The sequence below is a fragment of the Protomyctophum parallelum genome, assembly GCF_964188405.1.
Source record: "Protomyctophum parallelum genome assembly, chromosome: 17".
NCBI classification, from domain to species: Eukaryota; Metazoa; Chordata; class Actinopteri; order Myctophiformes; family Myctophidae; genus Protomyctophum; species Protomyctophum parallelum.
In genome coordinates, this window is record NC_139719.1 from 13,995,380 (window position 1) to 14,017,508 (window position 22,129).

The following is a 22,129-nucleotide window of genomic DNA, read 5'->3' on the forward strand; positions in this document are numbered from 1 at the left end:
ATTTTTGAACATTTTGTGACTTTATATTTTTTGAATACGTATCTTTAGGTATGGTGAGACATAACTTACCCTATGCTTTATTCCTGTGGTTTTAATTGGCAAGGTATTGTAGTTGAGAAAGGCTGGACAATGGACATGATACTAACACGAACACATGTTTCCTCTCAGGGACCTGCACAGGGACCATCGTCTGCCTGCATCAGTGCCAAGAGACCCTACCAAAGAATCGCCGCTCTCCAGCATCATTGGCGTTGATGGACAGTATTCTGGACGTTTTACTCGTGCACTCATTTTTTGAATATTTCTTTTAATTTATTTGTCATTTAATTTATTTGTTCTTATCGGACGACAGACACCACTACGAGATGGGTCCTAGTATTATTTATTTATTTTACAGTAATGCTTTAATCTTTTGTTTATGTCAGTACACATGAATGTGTTCTTATCGGACGACAGACACCACTACGAGATGGGTCCTAGTATTATTTATTTATTTTACAGTAATGCTTTAATCTTTTGTTTATGTCAGTACACATGAATGTGTTCTTATCGGACGACAGACACCACTACGAGATGGGTCCTAGTATTATTTATTTATTTTACAGTAATGCTTTAATCTTTTGTTTATGTCAGTACACATGAATGTGTTCTTATTGGACGACAGACACCACTACGAGATGGGTCCTAGTATTATTTATTTATTTTACAGTAATGCTTTAATCTTTTGTTTATGTCATTTTCACATGAATGTATTCTTATCGGACGACAGACACCACTACGAGATGGGTCCTAGTATTATTTATTTATTTTACAGTAATGCTTTAATCTTTTGTTTGTAATTTTCACATGAATGTGTTCTTATCGGACTACAGACACCACTACGAGATGGGTCCTAGTATTATTTTTTTTTTGTACAGTAATGCTTTAATCTTTTGTTTGTAATTTTCACATGAATGTGTTCTTATCAGACTACAGACCACTACGAGATGGGTCCTAGTATTATTTATTTATTTTACAGTAATGCTTTAATCTTTTGTTGTGTAATAAATAATGCATTTTATATGATGTTCATATATAAAGCTTCATCTCTTTATTTTCTTCTCTTTGGTTTTACTGTGAAATATAATATATGTAAATGTAAAGTTGCTCTTTCCAGTAACTGAAGATTTGCCATATCAAGTGTAGAAAAATGTCTACACTGTCTGAGTTAGAAATTTTATTTCAGGCTTGAGGTTTGACTGACTAAACAACTGTTAACCGTACTGCCTTCATTTTTCCATATGTATACATATAGATATTCAGACATTCTTATCCAGAGATTTACAAGTGTTTATTGAACTAGTCCAGTGCCTTTTCATGTAAAGGACCCTTGATGAATTCAGCCATGCCCATGGACGCCCATCTTCTCCCAGAAGTAATGTTTAAAATGTCCCCTTAAACAATATTCAAAGATAATGAAATGTGCAGGCATATTTGATTTTGGGTGTCATGTGTGAACGTGTGCCGAATTGAGTGGCAGTAATCTTGTTTTGCACAAATTTTCAAGATAAAAACAAAGATCCTAACATTCTCTGAAAATGCACTTTGGGGATTTTCAAGTGGGCCCTGATTCCCCCTAAAACATGGTTGAGAACTACAAAGTTTGTAATTTAGGGCTTTGAGAGTGAGCGTTTTTCTACGATGTTCCATCATGTGGTATTTTAATGTAGCTACTGTATAGGCAGCAGGACCAGTGTGGGAGGGGGGCATTATGATATGAAGCGTACCGGTCACACAAAACACAGCACAACTGCACTACCTTCCATTGGTCTGTAGATGGCAGTAGTTGACAGGTATAAAATCATAGCAAAGTAGTAAGAACCACATGCCCACCACTTGGAGCGAGCGCTCTAGCAGGGAGCATCTATATACACCAGCCGATGTGTCTTCTAACACAACATTGATTGAAATATATATTAACAGTTTACAGAATTACAGTACATTTCAAGCCCAAACTCAATACAAAAGACTTAACTGTGAGTGGACGGCCCAATTAAGCATTACACTTGTTTACAAGAGGGTCCACCATGTTCAATTCATCAAAGAAGACAAACAACTTCTTATTGTACATTTTATTTATTCAGTTTTTTTCTGCTCCTTCCATGACCATGTCCACTGAAAGAGTGTCTCTCGGAAATAGTTCAGGTTAGTGACTGACAGTGGTGAACACAGGTGTGTCTGGAGTGTTCTGTACAAAGTAAACAAAAATATACAATATTTGGAATTATAAACATATCCAATAAACTAAATAAATACTTAAATAGCATTCAATTCATATTCAAGATTGGCAATAAGAAATCATATTCATAATAATTAGAATATCATATAATACTTAAAGCATCAAATAAGATTACATAAGTATAAGTCAGACTTACTCAGGATTAAATGTGAGAAACTATTTAAGCAGGATAAACATTTCATAATATATTAAATAATCAATAAACATAACTTAAATGCACTGCTTTAGTGCTTAGGATTTCAGGTCAGAACAAACAGTTAAAGTGGTCGAGCTACAGCTCAAACATATATGTGCAGTCCATAATACATTGTGGTACATTGACAACAGAGGTCCTCACAAGTATAGGTAAAACACTGCCACTGCCAGTGATTAATTGAAAATGGTGGGTCTTATTGTAAACAAGTGTAATGCTTCATCATAGTGTCCACAGTTTTTGTATTGAGTTGTACTTTTATTTGAATTAAAGGTACTCATTCTGCATATACTGTTTATAAATCAATACATTGAAACTGGGACTCAACTGATGCAAATTACAACAATGTTGTTATTCAATTGAGCCATTTACACGTATATGAATTGCATTTCTGTTATATATTAAATTGCCTTTGTACCTTTTTTTGAGGTGGGTACTGGGTAGCCCATGTGCACAGAGCTTGTCCGCTAGGTGGCAGCACCGAATCACCAGGCTCGAGCCAGCACCTCCTGGGTGCACACTTGTTACTGTCGTTGTGCTAGTCTGGAATCCCATAGCCTGGAGGGATGGCCGCCCTGTGATAGGCTTGAGTCTTAAAGATTAGTTTGCTCTCCACAAAGTATGTTTCAAAAAAAATACGATGTCCGATTGGTTCATTATTAAATTATTATTATTATTATTATTGCTTTACGGCTGTCCCTTTGGGCTATGGGGGTTTAGGCTAGTTTGATCACGTGCCTCATGAGTCATGACATCATCACCATCAACACACAACATGGCGCTGCTGGTGTAGCGACGTTTTAGCAAAGCATGGAGGAGAAATGAAACGATGTGTGACAAACAAACAGTGACTGACAATTGTTTTCCAAACTAATAAATAAAAATAAAGCAGTGTTAATTTCTCCGTTTAGTGTCGAAGCCACAGCGACAGCAAACATGGTGAAGGAGCAGTTCAGAGAGACAGACGTGGCTAAGAAAATGTGAGTAAACGTAACACATGCAGCAATGAGATGGATAATTATAAGCCAATAACGTTAGTTTATTGGCTGCTGTAGTACGGTGGCGCTTGCCGACAAGAACAGATCTACAAGTCCTTGTACATATAATGACATACCGGTACACAAGTTACTTTGGTCAGATAACCCCTGTGGTTCTCAACCTGTGGGTCAGGACATTATTTATTTATTTTAATATTGGGGGGTCCCCAGATTGCAGAAAAGTGACAGTTTAAGGCTTTTTATTTTACCTAATACCTCAAATAAATTAAAGAAGTCCATTATGGTACTAGGGAGTCAAACTTATTATTATTATTATTTATTTTAATATATTTTTTACATAACACGTTACATATTTTTTGCATAACACGTTCATGCGTGTTATGCATGAACCAGCGCCTACTGAGTGGCAAAAATAATACATTCTGGTTTTGATAGAAAAGTCTGATTGCATATTTTAAACAATGTTAAACTCACTTTGCCTCTCACTTTTCCACGACTCCCTTTATGCATGCGCATACCATATAATATATGGTATGAAAACAGCAGAGTAAACTGACACTATATTATAGTGTCAGTTTACTCTGCTGTTTTCTACCAGGGAGTGGAGCATTGGGGTCTTCTGATCAGTGAACCAATATTCTCCAGGGCTTGCTCCAAGCACGCTGGCTGGGCCAGGCTAACTGCAGGGAGGCACTGGGTCCCATTTTTATAGTCTTTGGTATGACCCGGCCGGGGATCGAACCCCAACCTCCCAGTTTCAGGGCGGACACTCTAACCACAAGGCCACTGAGCTCAGTGAGCTGGTTAACCACATGCTTTATATGATCCTAATTCCATTGTCTCTGTGTCCTATTCCTATGCACAACAGAAGTTATCTTAATTCCATTGTCTCTGTATCCTATTTATACTCCTACACACCACAGAAGTTTTATCCTAATTCCATTGTCTCTAATATGTCCTAATTATTCCCACATGCCACAGAAGCCACATCTGCTTTGGGATGAAGTCTGCGGAGCAGATGCGGCAGCAGGCTCACATCCAGGTGGTCAGCAAGAACCTGTACAGCCAGGACACCCGGCACACCCCCCTGCCCTATGGGGTGCTCGACCACCGCATGGTGGGACATGATTTCTATACATTAGTCCATACCTGTTCGGTATATGAGCATATTTAGCAGGCACTCTTAATCCAGTAAGCAAGAACAGCATGGTAATACATCAAATACAGAGTCATCAAGTTGCAAGGATCATAAGAAAGCTAAGAACCTATAACATCTGTCTTTCAGTAGAATATCTCTACAATGAAACTATCAGTATATACTATAGACTGCTATATGTCTACATACTTTTTTTCCACCACTACAGGGCACCAGTGAGAAAGACCGGCCGTGTGAGACGTGTTTTAAGAACCTGGCAGATTGTTTAGGACATTACGGCTACCTGGACCTGGAGCTGCCATGCTTCCACGTGGGATACTTCAAAGCCATCATAGGAGTCCTACAGGCAAGTATTAACACCAAACTAGTCTTGCGTTGCCAGACTGGTGCCTCTCGCAATGTCCAGATGCTTCCATCATACAGTCTGGAGCACGGAAGCTCTGTGTAGCACTGTGTATATAGCATTCAGAGATATTAGCACGGAAGCTCTGTGTAGCACTGTGTATATAGCATGTCTGGCTACGCGAGGCTAACACCAAACATCTAACAACAGGGCTGTCACGATTACCGATGATAAAACGATTTAATTGTGTTTTGGTTGTTGAACATTGGGGCAACATATGAATAAATATTTAATTTCAGATTGCCTTTAAGGGCTCTTAATCGAAAATTGCACAAGGCAGATATATGACAAATAACTTAAATATTCGAAGAAATTACTGCCATATTATTTATTAATTTTATACAGAGAAAATGTAAAATTAGGGAAATAGCTGATCTACAAGCTTACGTGCCACAAAGTGACGTGTTGTAAGCTTGTAGACCTGCAATTTCAGCTTTTTTAAATTTCGACAATTATGACGATAATTGTGATTAGACGATTATATAATAATTGTGACAGCCCTACCTACAGTATGCTTTGTTGTTCATGTTGAATGTTTGAATTTGTTCCTATTATATTGTATGTATATGCCTAAGACTATATTTTTAAACGGCCTGGAAATTTGCAGATGTGTGCGTCCGTTCTTAAGAGAGTTCTAGACAATATTGACATCATGCATAACAGTAGTTATAATTAACCATTACTTGCAAATGCAACTATAATTTAAACCATAACCTCCCTGTTGTGTTCACTAGATGATCTGTAAGACATGTTCCCACATCATGCTGACAAAGTCTGAAAAACTAGCATTCATGGACATCTTGAAGAGGCCCAACCTGGCCTACCTCCAAAAGCGAGGCATGAAGAAAAAGATCTCCGACAAATGCCGCAAAAGGACAGTCTGTCTAAACTGCAACGCTTACAATGGTAAACAACACAATGCATATTTTGGGGCATTTGAAAGATTTCACACCGACGTCTTCTCCTGTCTTATGTGATTGCTCAAAATGTCGGAGTCATCTTCCCCTGTGATTGATCGTTTAGGACCGGTGAAAAAGTGTGGCTTGTTAAAGATCCTCCACGAGAAGTATAAAACCACCAAGAAGGTGGTGGATGCGTTCGTGTCGGAGTTCATCCAGTCGTTTGACTTCGCCATAGAGCACAACAAGGAAGTGGAAGGTTTGCTCGGCAAGGCACAGGTAAACTAATGTGCATTTGTACACTCCTTTCACATTTCAGACATTTCATTTATTTCAACAGTCAAACGGTAAACTGTCAACTTCTAATAGGAGGAACAAGTTTGTTCATATTTTAGGCAATAGACTCCTTACATTGTATGTTCTCAGAGTCTTGCTAGGCACGTAATAATTAAATCTACTTTAAATTGAGCCCTATGGGACCTTGCACACTAATCCTGGTGCTGGGTGTGACGAGGGCAACCGGGCCAATGTTAAAAGTAGATTTTCAATGTCGAACATGTTCAATGTCGTCCCATCTCCCAGGAGAACCTGATCCTCTCATAGTGCTAAACATGTTGTCCCATCCCCCAGGAGAACCTGAACCCTCTGATAGTGCTGAACATGTTGTCGTCCCATCCCCCAGGAGAACCTGAACCCTCTCATAGTGCTGAACATGATGTTGTCGTCCCATCCCCCAGGAGAACCTGAACCCTCTCATAGTGCTGAACATGTTCCGGAGGATTCCCGCCGAGGACGTCCCGCTGCTGCTGATGAACCCGGAGGCGGGGAAGCCGGCCGACATGATCCTGACGCGCCTGCTGGTCCCGCCCCTCTGCATCCGGCCCTCGGTCATCAGCGACCTCAAGTCTGGCACCAACGAGGACGACCTCACCATGAAGCTCACCGAGATCATCTTCCTCAACGACGTCATCAAGAAGGTCTGATGATCATGGAGGCTTATTTTTATATACCGTATATAAATATATTTTGTTTATTTTTTATTTCAGAAAAGAGGTGGTTTTCTAATGCTGTTTGGTGCTCTCTCATAAACACAGTCACACACACATGTGATCACAGCGTCCACTTTTGGCCATAGTACACACATGCACACAACACTTAGATAGCATCTGATACAGACTTATAGCATGTTATGTAGACGGCACTATAATTGCATTGTATATAGTCATAGCACGCCATAGTACATATGTATAGCATAGTAGTATATATATATAGTTTATATGTATAGTCTCATAATATAGATATTCCACTGTTACTTTCTTAGCTTACGCATGTTTTATGATAAATGCTTTTGTGAAGAGCGTCTGCTAAATGCCTAAATTGTAAATTGTAACACACACACACACACACTCCCGTGAAAATACAGATTTTCATGTTAACGCCTGTATCATCACCCAGCACCGTATGACGGGGGCAAAGACCCAGATGATCATGGAGGACTGGGACTTCCTGCAGCTGCAGTGTGCTCTCTACATCAACAGCGAACTCTCAGGAATCCCTCTCAACATGGCCCCCAAGAAATGGACCCGTGGCTTCGTCCAGAGGCTGAAGGGAAAACAAGGTATGGACCTGGGATTTTGTCCAGAGACGGTAGACTGAAAGATGAGCCGTTTCGACCGATAATTCCCAGTAGGTTACTTATTACGCCGATCTTACCTAGCCGATCGGACCTACTGCATGTAGTCTGGAGCCTACTGGTTGCGATTGGCGTTGATGACACGTTAACCGATCTTATTGGTCTACTGGACATGCTGGGAGCCTACTGAAAATGACAAGCCTCATACCCTCACCTAAACATAACCACAAGCATGTCGCAGCGCGGTCCCAATATTAACGTATGATCGCCAACCTTAATCCTGTCGTTTTCCGGGTTTTCGTTTGATCAATCACTCGAAAACAATCGTACTGATCCTAAGTGATCACTGTGGTCTAGTGGCGTCATGAAATCATCTCCTCCCCCATTATCAAACAGCTGTGGGCAGTGATAAAGGGTTGAAAAAAGAAGGAGCTATATAATAATAATCTCTCAAGAACAGATTCCGAGCTGCGCTAATCTGTCCGCAGGGGCTTTCAGAACGTGTATACGTTGTTATTAGTGGGAATGAAAACGTAGGCGCCCCCACCGGAAGAGGACCAAACAGTTTGCAGATGGGTTCCCAGATTGACATAATAAGGATTATAGTTTGACATATTATGGACAATTCTATTTTGTCTCAATTTGCAGGGCGATTCAGAGGGAACCTCTCTGGAAAGAGAGTGGACTTCTCCGGGAGAACGGTGATATCCCCAGACCCTAACCTGAGAATCGACGAGGTGGCTGTGCCTATACATGTCGCCAAAATCCTGACCTATCCAGAGAAAGTACGTATCTTGTTGTCACGCTGAACACACTAAATAAATGCAATCTAAATCTGTGGGTGCTGTTCTACCGTTCTGCGTATCCAGGTGTTGAAAACACCGCCCTCTGGCGGTCATCCGGTATTCATAGAACCTTAGTTATATGCATAACTCTCGATTTCACATTCTGATTCTGATAGATTCTATGTTTAAACTTTCTAGGTAAATAAAGCCAATCTGGAAATGCTGAGGAAACTGGTCCGTAGTGGCCCTGACGTCCACCCTGGAGCCAACTTCATCCAGCAGCGCTCCACACAAATGAAACGGTGAGCCTTTGATAGAATGAAGCATTGCTCAATTTTGTTTTTTGACACAGGCATTGACCAGCACACGCATTGTGGTGGGGGGTGCGTGGGTGAGTTACAGGTGGCCATGTCCTGTGACAGTGTCACTCGCACGTCAAAGCCAAGGACAATGTTACAATAGCCTACATGTCATAAAACACAATTCATAAAAAAACAAAAACATCCCCTCGATTAACTGGCTCACGACAGGTCGCGCGCGGGTCATTCCACATCCCTACAGCCCTTAACAATTCCCTCCTAAACAATAATGTGATCTAAACATTGCATTACCCACACTGTACCTAATTTGGTGTTCATATATTAGAACGGGTAAGGAGGACTAGTATACCAAATTTCCCACGCCACAACCCTGGCTGCCGGACTATATCGACTTGTTTTTTTTATTAGGTTTCTGAAATACGGCAACCGCGAGAAGATGGCCCAGGAGCTGAGGTTTGGCGACGTGGTCGAGCGACACATGATCGATGGAGACATCGTGCTGTTCAACCGACAGCCGTCCCTGCACAAACTCAGCATCATGGCCCACATCGTAAGTCTCTACACAAACTCAGCATCATGGCCCACATCGTAAGCTCCTCCCTCTGTGTTTGTTAGAGTAGTGCTTCTCAAACAAGGACCCCCAATATTTGTCTGTGGACCCCGTCTCAAAAGTATTTTGTGCCAACATCAACATTGGTGTGTCCCAAACCCCACAGGCCAGAGTGAACTGTTCATTATCGGTGTGTCCCAAACCCCACAGGCCGTAGTGAAGCCTCACAGGACGTTCCGCTTCAACGAGTGCGTGTGCACACCGTACAACGCCGACTTTGACGGCGACGAGATGAACCTCCACCTGCCGCAGACGGAGGAGGCCAAGGCAGAGGCCCTGGTGCTGATGGGGGTGAGTTATGTATTGGTGCAACGGGCCCATGGTCCTCCTGGTGATGGGGGTGAGTTATGTATTGGTGCAACGGGCCCCATGGTCCTCCTGATGATGGGGGTGAGTTATGTATTGGTGCAACGGGCCCCATGGTCCTCCTGATGATGGGGGTGAGTTATGTATTGGTGCAACGGGCCCCATGGTCCTTCTGGTGATGGGGGTGAGTTATGTATTGGTGCAACGGGCCCCATGGTCCTCCTGGTGATGGGGGTGAGTTATGTATTAGTGCAACGGGCCCCATGGTCCTCCTGGTGATGGGGGTGAGTTATGTATTGGTGCAACGGGCCCCATGGTCCTCCTGGTGATGGGGGTGAGTTATGTATTAGTGCAACGGGCCCCATGGTCCTCCTGATGATGGGGGTGAGTTATGTATTGGTGCAACGGGCCCCATGGTCCTCCTGGTGATGGGGATGAGTTATGTATTGGTGCAACGGGCCCCATGGTCCTCCTGGTGATGGGGGTGAGTTATGTATTGGTGCAACAGGCCCCATGGTCCTCCTGATGATGGGGGTGAGTTATGTATTGGTGCAACGGGCCCCATGGTCCTCCTGGTGATGGGGGTGAGTTATGTATTGGTGCAACGGGCCCCATGGTCCTCCTGGTGATGGGGGTTGAGTTAAAAACGTTGTCTCTCGTCTCGTTCCAGACCGCATCCCTGTCGTGGCAATAATCACGTTAACCCACGCCCTCTCGTGTAATATTGCTTAATTTGCGCCACATTTTCACAATTGCACTCGGTGCTGCGCTATGTATTCTAAAGTATAGGCCTAACATAATGCTTAAAACACCAAAAGGGGTTCCCGTCCCGAATGGGCTAGTTATGGGTTCAACAGTTAAACCACTTAAACCCATTAAGATCTCAGGCCTTCTAAATCAGTAGTTCTCACACTTTAAAGATTGTTAAAAAATAGCAGATGTACAAGCTCGCAGCATGGCATGAAGTGATGCACTGCGAACATATTCTGAGCTTGTAGATGCACTACTTTTATATGATTCATACTATACTGTTGTACAACAATGTATTAAGTAGTTAATCATACTATAATTCTAACAATGTCTGAATGAATGTCAGAAACACAGCCGTATCTCCTCATTGCCTGCACCAATCGCTCCCACTTTTCACACAGGCATTGACCATATGAATATGGAGGTCTTAACGGAGCGATTTGACACATTAATGATTAATAATTAATTTATTAGTGAATTCCTCACACACCTCCGCCCCTTAGTGACACCTGTATCACAGGCCACCGTTCTCACTGTTACCCCACTGGCATGCTTCCTCTAGCTACCGGCGCAACACAACAAATAGTGCCCTATACAATTTGGCGCCGCGTGTGTGTGTGTGTGTGTTGCATCTTTGGCCGTCTTCTCCTACTAAACCACACAGTTTGCACACATCTCACCATGCACAACACCAAAAGCTAGCCTGTCCACAGATCAACCACTACTTTGCATTCATATTCATGTCATATTTACAGTACTACGGCCTTCACAGTGACCGGGATATTTCCAACCCCCTATTGTTCAAACTCGCTGATCTGCTCCACACCACCTCAGGCCCCTCCCCCTCGCTCTGGCTGCTGTCCTTTGCACGGACAGGCGATTGAGGCGAACACTCTACCTTAGTAGGATCCGAGGGTTTTCTTCTTCCTCTTTGTTTGGAGTAGCCTATACCTTCACTGGATTACGTTCGCTACGGGGATGGATTACGTTTATTTTATCACCTTTACTTTGCTTTGGAGGGAGTGTTACGTTGGGAAGGAACTCTGGGGGCAACAGACTTTGTTTGGAAACACGGAACAATACAAAACAATAAGGGAGCTCCCGCGTGTGTGCACGAGACACGGACATTTGTTTCGGATCATTCACTCATTCATTCAACTCTGTGTATAACTGTTGATTCCTTCATTTGACTTGAGATAAAAGGTTAACGTGAGTTTTGTTTCTGACTGTTTTCTGCTTGCTTATTTAGGCTATTTTCATTACATTCCCTTTATCAATCGTATCCTAAGAGGAGATCATTCACAACCCGTGATTTAAATAATTCGTAGCAGTGATAGCGATATCTGACCGTTACATATGGTCAGATATTACATACAACAAACAACATGCCACGAAGAAAACGATATCTCCTTCCTGAAGGTAGCAGATATGGTGTACCAGCATACAATAAAGTAACATTCATCTTAATTCAATTAATTTGCGTTAAAATAAAAAACATCTCCCCGCTAATCACGTGTCACCACCAGTGTCACCAGTGAAATGCATGTTGGGACGGACACAGATTAATACTGGGACACATTTTTCTGCGCAACAGACCCACACGGGGAAAACAACTCGGACCCCGATACTACTAGCTACTCTTGCGTCAGTCGACATAACTTCTTCTTTGGGAAGCATCGCGGCCAACGCGCGGGTTGCGTGGCACAGGCACCTGAAAGCCAGCTCTATATTCAATATTCAATAACTTCCATTTATAAACAGAATATCACCACCAAATTTACATCACACATCAATGGTGTACTTATGATTGTACTACAGCATTTCCTTATTAAACTTACGTTTAATTAGCCTACTTTTGTGCCCAACCCAACTTCACAACACCATCTGTAAACAATTCCCCCCCCCCCCCCTATCACATTACCCACACTGAACATCATTTGCTGTTCATATATTCAGAACGGGTAAGGACTAGTATTACTAATCGATTTAGTCAATTAGAAAGGGTATATAAAAAAATAACATTCTAAATCATTCAATCAATCACAAAAAACGCCTTTTGGTGTTGGCATTATGTTATGCTTTAGCTATTGAAAAATAGCAGATCTACAAGCTCATAGCACGCCACAGAGTGGCGCGCTACGAGCTTGTAGGTCTGCTATTTAAAAAAAAATCACTGACATAGAAACATAGCTTTTTCAGAAAACTGTCATTTTCAGGAAATGATCAACAGTTGCAGCCCTGCTACTAGGCACAGACAGACGTTCTGATATTCTTGAACCTTTTCTCCCCAGACTAAAGCCAACCTTGTGACTCCAAGAAACGGCGAGCCTCTTATTGCTGCCATTCAGGACTTCTTGACAGGTAGGCATTATGTGGCAATCAGTGCGTCGCTGTTCATCTACTGGCTTATTACTGTACCGGTACATGGTACTTACATTGTGTGCTTTGAAAGTGCAAAGTGATTTATTCATCCCCCCTCGTCTCGACTAAGCAGCCAGCATGGTGCATCGGAAATCACTCAACGGTCCTGCATACCAACTGTTTCTCAATTGCACATAACGATAGGACGTTGTGTTTTTTCTGAAACTCTGACAATAATCACCTTTTATTGGGTTTCAGGCTTTTTAGTTTATTCGCAAATTTCGTTGCTTAGTTTTATATATTGGCCTTTATCGGTTGCGTCATTAGACGCGAAGCTGTGTTACTTATTTCGCCTCTTCTCTTCGCCAGTTCACACTTGTAAAGGAGACTTTATTCTCAATGTGGTGTTTACGAGTTAAATAAATTAAAAAAAAAGTAGCTCATATAGTCATAACATGCCTAGTTGCCTACGGTGGATTTTTATACTATAACACTTTGCAGATAGAATCATACTATAATTCAGTCAATGTCTGAATGAATGAATGAATATCTGAATGTCAGAAACACCGGCGTATCTCCTCATTGCCTGCACCAATCGCTCCCACTTTTCATACAGGCATTGACCATAATAATATGGAGGTCTTAACAAAGCCATTTTTTCAATAACATTAATAATGAATTTATTAGTGAATAAAAACTCGTTTATTTGTCCGTGGTCTATCTCCGACCGAGCCACACTATTAGCACAAATCTCTCCATCTCTCCAAAATCTGCACGCTCCCAGAATCCAGCTAGGCTACGTTTTACCGACGCAACTGTCATATTTACTGTACAGATATTGTTTTTACATCACCACACGATCCCACGGGCAAAGTTGCTGTGACGTCATAATCGTCACACTTCTCCACCAGTACAGAGGCCAGCCATCCACACCGTTTGCACACATCTCACCATGCACAGCAGCAACAGCTAGCCTGTCCACACATCAACCTTGAACCACTACTTTGCATTCATATTCATGTCATATTTACAGTACTACGGCCTTCACAGTGACCGGGATCCCCCTTTGCACAGACAGGCGATTGACGATTCAAACCACACACGGGTAAAAACAGCGCAGGCACCATTGTGGCAGACAGGCAGCTGTTACACACGGTGCATAGCCTACTAAGGTTATTTAACCACTTTGCAATGCAATGTTTGAACGTCACTTCATATAACTTCAAACCAAACGCGGGTGACACGCCTGGTCACTGACGACGCGCGTCGCGCAGTTACAGATCTCATCTTTCCTGCACCTAATGTGAAACATTGAACAGCACGGTCACGATCACAACGGAATGATTATCTATCGGGGTGGCTCTGTTGGATCAGAACATATCAATAATTTAAGCCACCACTCGACGGAAGGGAAACACAGCGCAGGCACCATTGTGGCAGACAGGCAGCTGTTACACACGGCGCATAGGATGGAAATTAATCCATCAATCCAAATGCAATACAAAGAAATGGTCATATAGTACTGCAATAGTTGTTAGTTTTGGCAAGAGTAAAAACAGTAGGAAAAAATACAGTTTATGTACAGTCAGGAGTTCATATGTTGACCTGGGGGGGTGGGGGGGGGGGGGGGGACAGACTATCGTTTGCTTAAAGAGTTCAGGAGAATAATGACTGAGGGGAGGAAGCTGTTTCTGGATCTGGTGGTTGAGGTCTTGAGGCATCTGTAGCCCTTTCGCCTCTGTGAATGGGAGGGGTGGAACAGTCTGTTGTTGGGGTGGGAGGCATCCTTTATGATACTAAGGGCCTTAGACCGGCAGCGCTGCTTATATATGGACTCTATTGTTGGCATTGAAGAGCCCATGATACGCTGCACAGTTTTCACCACCCTCTGCAGTGTTTTCTTTTCCGCAACAGTACAGTTGCCGTACCAAGCTGTAATGCAGTAGGTGAGTGTACCCTCATGGTACAGCGGTAGAAGTTCTCCAGAGTCTGGTGGGAAAGCTTAGCTTTCCTCAATCTCCTCAGGAAAAAGAGACGCTGGTGGGCCTTCTTTATCCGGGAGGAAGTGTTTTGTGTCCAGGAGAGGTCTTCCGATATGTGGACCCCCAGGAACTTGAAGCTGCTAACACGCTCCACCTCCACACCATCGATGAGGATTGGAGCGTGCTGCCCCCCTCTGCTCCGTCTGAAGTCCACAACCAGCTCCTTTGTCTTGGAGGTGTTAAGGGCGAGGTTGTTTTCTGCGCACCACCTCACCTGGTGTTGTACCTCCTCCATGTAGGCACGTTCATCGTTGTTCTTGATGAGGCCAATCACAGTAGTGTCGTCTGCGAACTTGATGACATGGTTTGAGCCATGTGCAGGTGTGCAGTCGAAGGTCAAGAGGGAGTATAGGAGGGGGCTTAGGACACAACCCTGCGGGAGACCAGTATTCAGGGTGATGGTTGAGGAGGTGAGGTTACCTATCCTGACCTGTTGGGGTCTGTTCACAAGGAAGTCCAGTATCCAGCATAGCCTACTACGGTTATTTAACCACTTTGCAATGCAATGTTTGAACGTCACTTCATATTATAACTTAAAACCAAACGCGGGTGACACGCCTGGTCACTGACGACGCGCGTCGCGCAGTTACAGATCTCATCTTTCCTGCACCTAATGTGAAACATTGAACAACACGGCCACGATCACAACGGAATGATTATCTATCGGGGTGGCTCTGTTGGATCAGAACATATCAATCATTTAAGCCACCACTCGACGGAAGGGAAACACAGCGCAGGCACCATTGTGGCAGACAGGCAGCTGTTACACACGGCGCATAGCCTACTACGGTTATTTAACCACTTTGCAATGCAATGTTTGAATGTCACTTCATATTATAACTTCAAACCAAACGCGGGTGACACGCCTGGTCACTGACGACGCGCGTCGCGCAGTTACAGATCTATTGGGGTGGCTCTGTTGGATCAGAACATATCAATCATTTAAGCCATCACTCGACGGAAGGGAAACACACATCCCGTAAAATACAATGATAAAATACATACAGACAAATGCAATGACTAACGTTTGGCTGCCCTGTCAACACCACTTGAGTACTCGGGAACGAAACATTCCTAAATCACAAAAAACATCTCATTCTTATCCTGATTAGATAAAGCACAAAAGCCAACCTCCGACTTTAATACAGTAGATTATATGCATCTCTATGGGCAGCAGACGGTCAGCTGAGCGGTTAGGGACCGTCTACAAAGTGCAACACCGAAAGTGAAAATATTCAATAGCTTTATTTCTATGCAGAATATTACCAACAAATATACAACACACATCAATGGTGTACTTATGATTGTACTACAGCATCTATTAGTGAATAAATTTTTCCCATTGACTTGCATAGGAAAATCTACAACTATAACATTATGTCCTACAGTCCACTTGCCCCCCCCCCCCCCCCCCCCCCCCCCCACCCCCCTCAGGAGTGTAGGCTCATAACGGGGAAGAAGTTATAAGAGTGCAGGTGCCCTGTAGGCTTTTGTTTTCATTTGCTCGGTTCACCAGCAGCCCTTAGAGTTATCGGTTAGGGTTAGGGTAGCCGTTAGAGTTATCGGTTGGCCACCAGCAACATTATCTATCTATCCATCCATCCATCCATCCATCCATCCATATTAGCCTATACTTTTGTGCCTATAACCCAACTTCCCAAGATCATCTGTAAACTATTCCCTGCCTATCAGTAATGTGATCTATTACATCGCATTACCCACACTGAATATCATTTGCTGTTCATATATTCAGAACGGGTAAGGACTAGTGAGGATAATTCAAGCTTTCTGTACAGCTGCAATGTTGGTGAGTTGAATGTCGTTTCATCCAATCAGATAGGACCTTGCTTTTGGCTGTCAATGCCAGAAAGTTTTTTTTTTCTTTGCGCCTCAGTAGGCGTTACAGCATGACGTCCGGGTACGATGATGTCACGCGCATAGCCTCTAGTCTAGTCTATACTATGGGATATTAAAGAAATAAGCCACAAGAGGTCTCAGGTTACCGGGTATTTTATAATGGCTGAGAGGCGTAGTGAGACACGACGCGTAGCGCAGTGTCTTCGACCCTTTCAGCCATTATAAAATACCCGGTAAGCTGGGACCTCGAGTCGAGTCGAGTGGCTTATAGCTTTTCTAAAATGGTTACAAACATATAGCAATATTAACCTCAAAACTATTCCTAATTCACCAAGTAGCTACACTTTGCCACAGCATGGCACGGAAGTGGCACACTGTGAGCTATTTTTAAATTGCAGACGCTAAAATACAAAGTTTAATATGACTGATTAACATTAATTTACAAAAGACGAATAATTCATTGATGTTTGACTGAAAGCATTTGTTCTCTGTTCTCTGCCTGAAGAGGGAGCACTTGGGCCTCATATACTGTCTGTCTGACCCTGATAGACACCTTCTTTATAATATACTGTCTGTTGTCATCCTCCTCTAGGAGCATATCTGCTGACGCTGAAAGACACCTTCTTCGACCGGTCTAAAGCCTGTCAGTTAATAGCGTCCATCCTGGTGGGCATGGACGAGAAGGTCAAGGTCGCTATGCCTCACCCCTCAATACTGAAGGTACCTGAGTCTAGATCACTCTCCCCCAAATTTGACCGAGCACATTTTCACTTGTGATTGAGTACCATTTGAACTGGCGTAGTGCGGTGGAGTCCTTGGTCGTCCACTATGTTGCTGACTACAGATTAACATGTTGTTATTGTTGCAGCCCATGGCTCTGTGGACAGGCAAGCAGATCTTCAGCCTCATCCTGAAGCCCAGTAAGGCGTGTCCGGTCAAGGCCAACCTTCGCACCAAGGGCAAGCAGTACTGTGGCAGCGGAGAAGACCTCTGCTACAACGACTCATGTGAGTTCCTGGGTTGTGCGCAGGTGAAAATGTACCCTAAAATTATCCAATCGAAAGTCCTATTTTCTACTTTGCCATACAGCATTATAGCCCGGCTTGTAGTTTCCCCCAAAACGTTTTTTGTCTCAAATGAATGGGCACATGAAAAGCAAAGTTTGGGTAGGTAACCAACTTATTTTTTCAAATCAAGGCCCATTATTTATTCTGCATTTGAACCATGGAGCACCATTTGATGAGATTTTAGCCTTGCAGACCCAAAACCCCTGAAGCACAGTTTCTAACCTGAGACACTGTTTGATGTGTCGCTATCTATCCACAGTCGTAGTGATCCAGAACAGTGAGCTGATGTGTGGGACCATGGACAAGGGCACGCTGGGCTCCGGCTCCAAGAAGAACATCTTCTACATCCTCCTGAGAGACTGGGGACAGCTGGAGGCTGCCAACGCCATGTCCCGTCTGGCCCGTCTGGCCCCTTGCTACCTCTGTAAGGTTCCTAAAAACTAGTGTTGTTTATGGCCCGGCTAGCCCCTGCTACCTCTGTAAGGTTCCTAAAAACTAGTGTTGTCTATGGCCCGTCTGGCCCAGGGGGGCAGTCAGACAGATATTTTGTGAAGCCACAAGGAAATCGGGATTTCCTGAAAGTTCATATAATGGCCTGTTGTGGCGCTGTCATTGGGCCCAAAAAAACCCATAGCCCCATAGAGGTCCATGTATTTGGGCCCAACTTCACCTAGACTGTATTACCTTAATAAACATGGTCATGAATACTTTTTGCTTCCAGTCACTAGTTTAAAGTCTCATTTCTAATGTCATAATATTCTTTTTGGTAAATTATGGTCCCATTTATAATTGTTTTTACCATAAAGTCAAGCATGTTCTGAGGGGCGTGGCTACCGTTACAGTCTATGATCGGGATTCCCCTCCCACTCGAGTCAAAATAAAAACCAACTAAGAAGAAGGGGGGAAGTCCCGCCTCGTTGTCTGGGCCAGCCAATGGGCCAGCTGGGCCCAAACGGATCTAGAAAGATGGCGACTTACAATTCAAGGACTGACGGGCTTCATTTTACGTTCATGTTAGACCCGGGGAACGCTTTGTCCATATTTTTTCCAGTCTATGGTCTGGCCCCCTGCTACCTCTGTAAGATTCCTAAAAACTAGAGTTGTCTATGGCCCGGCTGGCGGAACAAAAAACAAAAACACAACGGCAACCTTTCCCTATCATGTGATATAATACATGTTTCAAACACTTGTGTGTAGGTCTGCAATCAAATATTTAAAATGACTGTATGTTATGGGAGAACAGACCTTCAATTTAACCCATTCCAAGCCATCCATGAGATATCTCGTGGAAAGCTATTATTACATTACATAATTATTGCATTCATATAATATATAAAATATATATTTTTACATTATTTTCCTTCCCCCATCTCACTCCCATGGTAGACATCGTCGGTGCACGCGCCCATGCACGTGGTTATTAGTATTTGTTGTGCTCAGAATGGGATAAAGTAGTAATAAAACAAAAGGCTGTTTTCACCAACTCTGTGTTTACATTGGGGACTTTAGTGTGAGCTAGTCACTGGAGCGTGTCCTATATGTTACCACAGGATTCCAATCCTGTGGATGTGGAGTCGTATAGACAAATCCACAGAGCGCTGCACTATAGTTGAGCTTTCATTAGAATTATTGCTAGAGTTGTACCGATTCTGGGCCGATACCACCCTAAAGTACTCGGACCTGAGTACCAAAACATCCAATTGACACTAGGCTGAACGAATGCAACGGGAGCAAGTCTGACCCAACACTGCAGCAAATCGCCAAAAGCAGACGATCTACAAGCATAAATGACGACAAGTGTAGATCGGAGATCCATCTGCATCTATGAGAAAAAAGGGGTAAATTATTCAACAAAAATAAAAACACACCTTTAATTTAATGGGCTCTCACTTTCAGAGTCTGACAATCAGGCTACGTCTAGACTGCAGAGTTTGACACTTGACAGTGATTGAACTCGCTGAACCCATCCATACTGCACCAATCCATAGCATTCATTCTGTGTTCCTTCCTGCTATCCTTGATTACCTGTAATCAGAAGACATATTATTCATAGCCTCAACCTTCTATGCTTAATTATTTTATTGCCAACCCCCCATCCCCCCCTTGGGACCTGTTCTTGCCAACTACGTTTATAAGCGTAGACACATGTTTAATCCATATATTAACGTGTGGTCTCAAACTATTTCATGTCAAGGATAGAGGACCCCCAGAATTATATCTATTTTGCCGCCGCCCGCCGACCTCCATCTCAAAATATGTTGTTCCAGGGACCCCTCCAGAAGCAAAGACATGAGTTAAAAGCGTTCGCTATAAGCTTGTATATCTGCTATGTTTCAACGGCTAAAGTTTAAAATAGCGGTTAAAAGTGGTAAAAGGCTAAGGTAACACAGATGTATTCCAGCCGGTATTAGCGGGCAAACCCTGATTTCTACCAAATCCGGGCTATAATGTGTCTGGTGTCGTTTTTGGTCCCACTCTCTCTCTCTTTGCAGCCAACCGTGGTTTCTCCATCGGCATCGGCGACGTGACGCCCGGCCAGGGCCTGCTGAAGGCCAAGCAGGACCTCCTGGACGCAGGATACCAGAAGTGTGACGAGTACATCGATGCTCTGAAGACCGGCAAGCTGCAGCAGCAGCCAGGCTGCACCGCAGAGGAAACGCTGGAGGTCAGGCAACGACACGCACGCACACAGTTATTTGTCATAGTTTATTAACATAAATATACGGTAGTCTTTATTCATAAAGTTCCCAACGTCCAATGCCAAAAACACAATTAAACCGTTAATCGCAATTATTATTATTATCAAGGACCACCATAACCCTGAGAGGACCTGTAAGTGTCCATTGGCAGGGTTCGTACACAAGCCTGAAAGTGTATGGAAAAGTATGGAATTAGATTTGTGTAATATGTAAATGTAAATGTGTAGAAAAATAATTGTTTTGAATTCAATTATAACACACACACACCAAAGTAGTTGAAAGAAAATGCGGCAATATCTCTGAAGGGGTCCGACGTACTAACAGTGCGACAGGCATTAGTCAGACACTCTACCCCAAACCCTAACCTAACCCCAACCTCACAGGGAAGCCAAAGGTGAGCTTTAACTGGCAACGCATGTCTCTCTCTCTCACCTTTATTTATTTATACTCGGAATACAGTTGAGGGCAAGCCCTCATTTTCAACGTAGCCGAGGTTACAATACATAAAATACAGTCACAAAAACAATGTTTAACATTATAAATCAGCGTAAATTACAAATGGACTTTATACAGAGCAACCATCAGTAAAATAAATCAATTGAAGCAGGAGCAATCACGGTGAAAAATATTCTGGAGCAGTCCTTTGAACTGACCGAAGGATGGCAGGGAGCTCAGTTTTAAGGAGTTTTGGAGTTCATTCCATGAAGTTGGGCCATTGACAGAAAAAGCTGTCTTGCCCAACTCTGTCTGGGCCTGAGGAACCTTGAGCCTTAACCCATTTTTGACGGGAACCGCTTTTGGTGTTTTAAACATTGTTATAATTTAGCTATTGAAAAATAGCAGATCTACAAGCTCATACGAGCTTGTAGGTCTGCTATTTTTGAAAAATCTATGAACGTTTTTAACTCAAATCTTTGCTCAGGCCTAAATGGGTTAAGAAATCACTCTTAACTGGCCACGTATGTAGAAGCCAAGGCTGAGTCTTAACTGGCCACGTATGTAGAAGCCAAGGCTGAGTCTTATCTGGCCACGTATGTAGAAGCCAAGGCTGAGGTATGCCGTTCTAACGTATGCCCCCTCTCTGAAGTGCATGCATACAGTACATAATAGCATCACAAATAACATTGTGACAAATGCTTGTCTGAACATTTATTTACGCAGTGTAGTTTTTTGAACATGTAAACTATTTACTATTTACTACTTTTCTTCAGGGAACCATAATTGTATGCCTGGCTGCAATCCCTGCATTCATCATCATTGTTTATTGTTTATTGAATGGATCCATGTCCATGACATGAACACAGTGAATAGATTATACGAGGCTTCACAGACGTGCAAACATTTAATTATCTTTAATTGACTCATTTCTGGTTCTTAATAAAAAAGACATTCACAGGGAGAATAATAATACATATTATACAACAGGCCCCGCGGGAGAGTTTCTGCAGCATTGCAGGCGTGCATTATAATACACGATGAAGAACACTTTCTCGTGTAATATTGCTTAATTGTCTATTAGGGTAAAAATTAAGAGTATAGGTAGGACCACTTCTAATCCTAACCAGGACAAACTGTATGTCATCACGGCGTCCACTTTTGGCCTTTACAAGTATAGTAATACAAGTACAGCACGCACGCACAGGCAGAATAACAAAATATACATTTGCCTGATACAGTATATACAGTATAAACTGCCATTCATGCCGCCCACGTTGAACGTGCTAAAATGATCACACACTCCTATCACACCAATTACTAACTGTACCACGCAG

At 43.0% G+C, this 22,129-nt stretch overlaps 1 protein-coding gene across 2 annotated transcripts in view; it reads left to right on the forward strand.

The window, feature by feature from the left end:
• The first annotated feature begins 3,246 nt into the window (after positions 1-3,246).
• Positions 3,247-22,129, forward strand: part of polr3a (polymerase (RNA) III (DNA directed) polypeptide A) — a 45,721-nt gene continuing 26,838 nt past the window's right edge. Inside the window, exons 1-16 of one of the 2 annotated variants that reach the window (XM_083786684.1) lie at positions 3,247-3,451; positions 4,451-4,586; positions 4,834-4,971; positions 5,763-5,934; positions 6,052-6,206; positions 6,665-6,904; positions 7,383-7,545; positions 8,209-8,345; positions 8,544-8,647; positions 9,074-9,215; positions 9,426-9,566; positions 12,623-12,692; positions 17,184-17,311; positions 17,460-17,598; positions 17,918-18,082; positions 20,151-20,323. In XM_083786684.1, coding sequence (XP_083642810.1) covers positions 3,408-3,451; positions 4,451-4,586; positions 4,834-4,971; positions 5,763-5,934; positions 6,052-6,206; positions 6,665-6,904; positions 7,383-7,545; positions 8,209-8,345; positions 8,544-8,647; positions 9,074-9,215; positions 9,426-9,566; positions 12,623-12,692; positions 17,184-17,311; positions 17,460-17,598; positions 17,918-18,082; positions 20,151-20,323 — 2,247 coding nt within the window. In that variant the 5' untranslated portion in view covers positions 3,247-3,407. Of the gene's footprint in view, positions 3,452-4,450; positions 4,587-4,833; positions 4,972-5,762; positions 5,935-6,051; positions 6,207-6,664; positions 6,905-7,382; positions 7,546-8,208; positions 8,346-8,543; positions 8,648-9,073; positions 9,216-9,425; positions 9,567-12,622; positions 12,693-17,183; positions 17,312-17,459; positions 17,599-17,917; positions 18,083-20,150; positions 20,324-22,129 lie in introns of those variants that run through there. The other variant, XM_083786683.1, reaches the window with a different exon arrangement.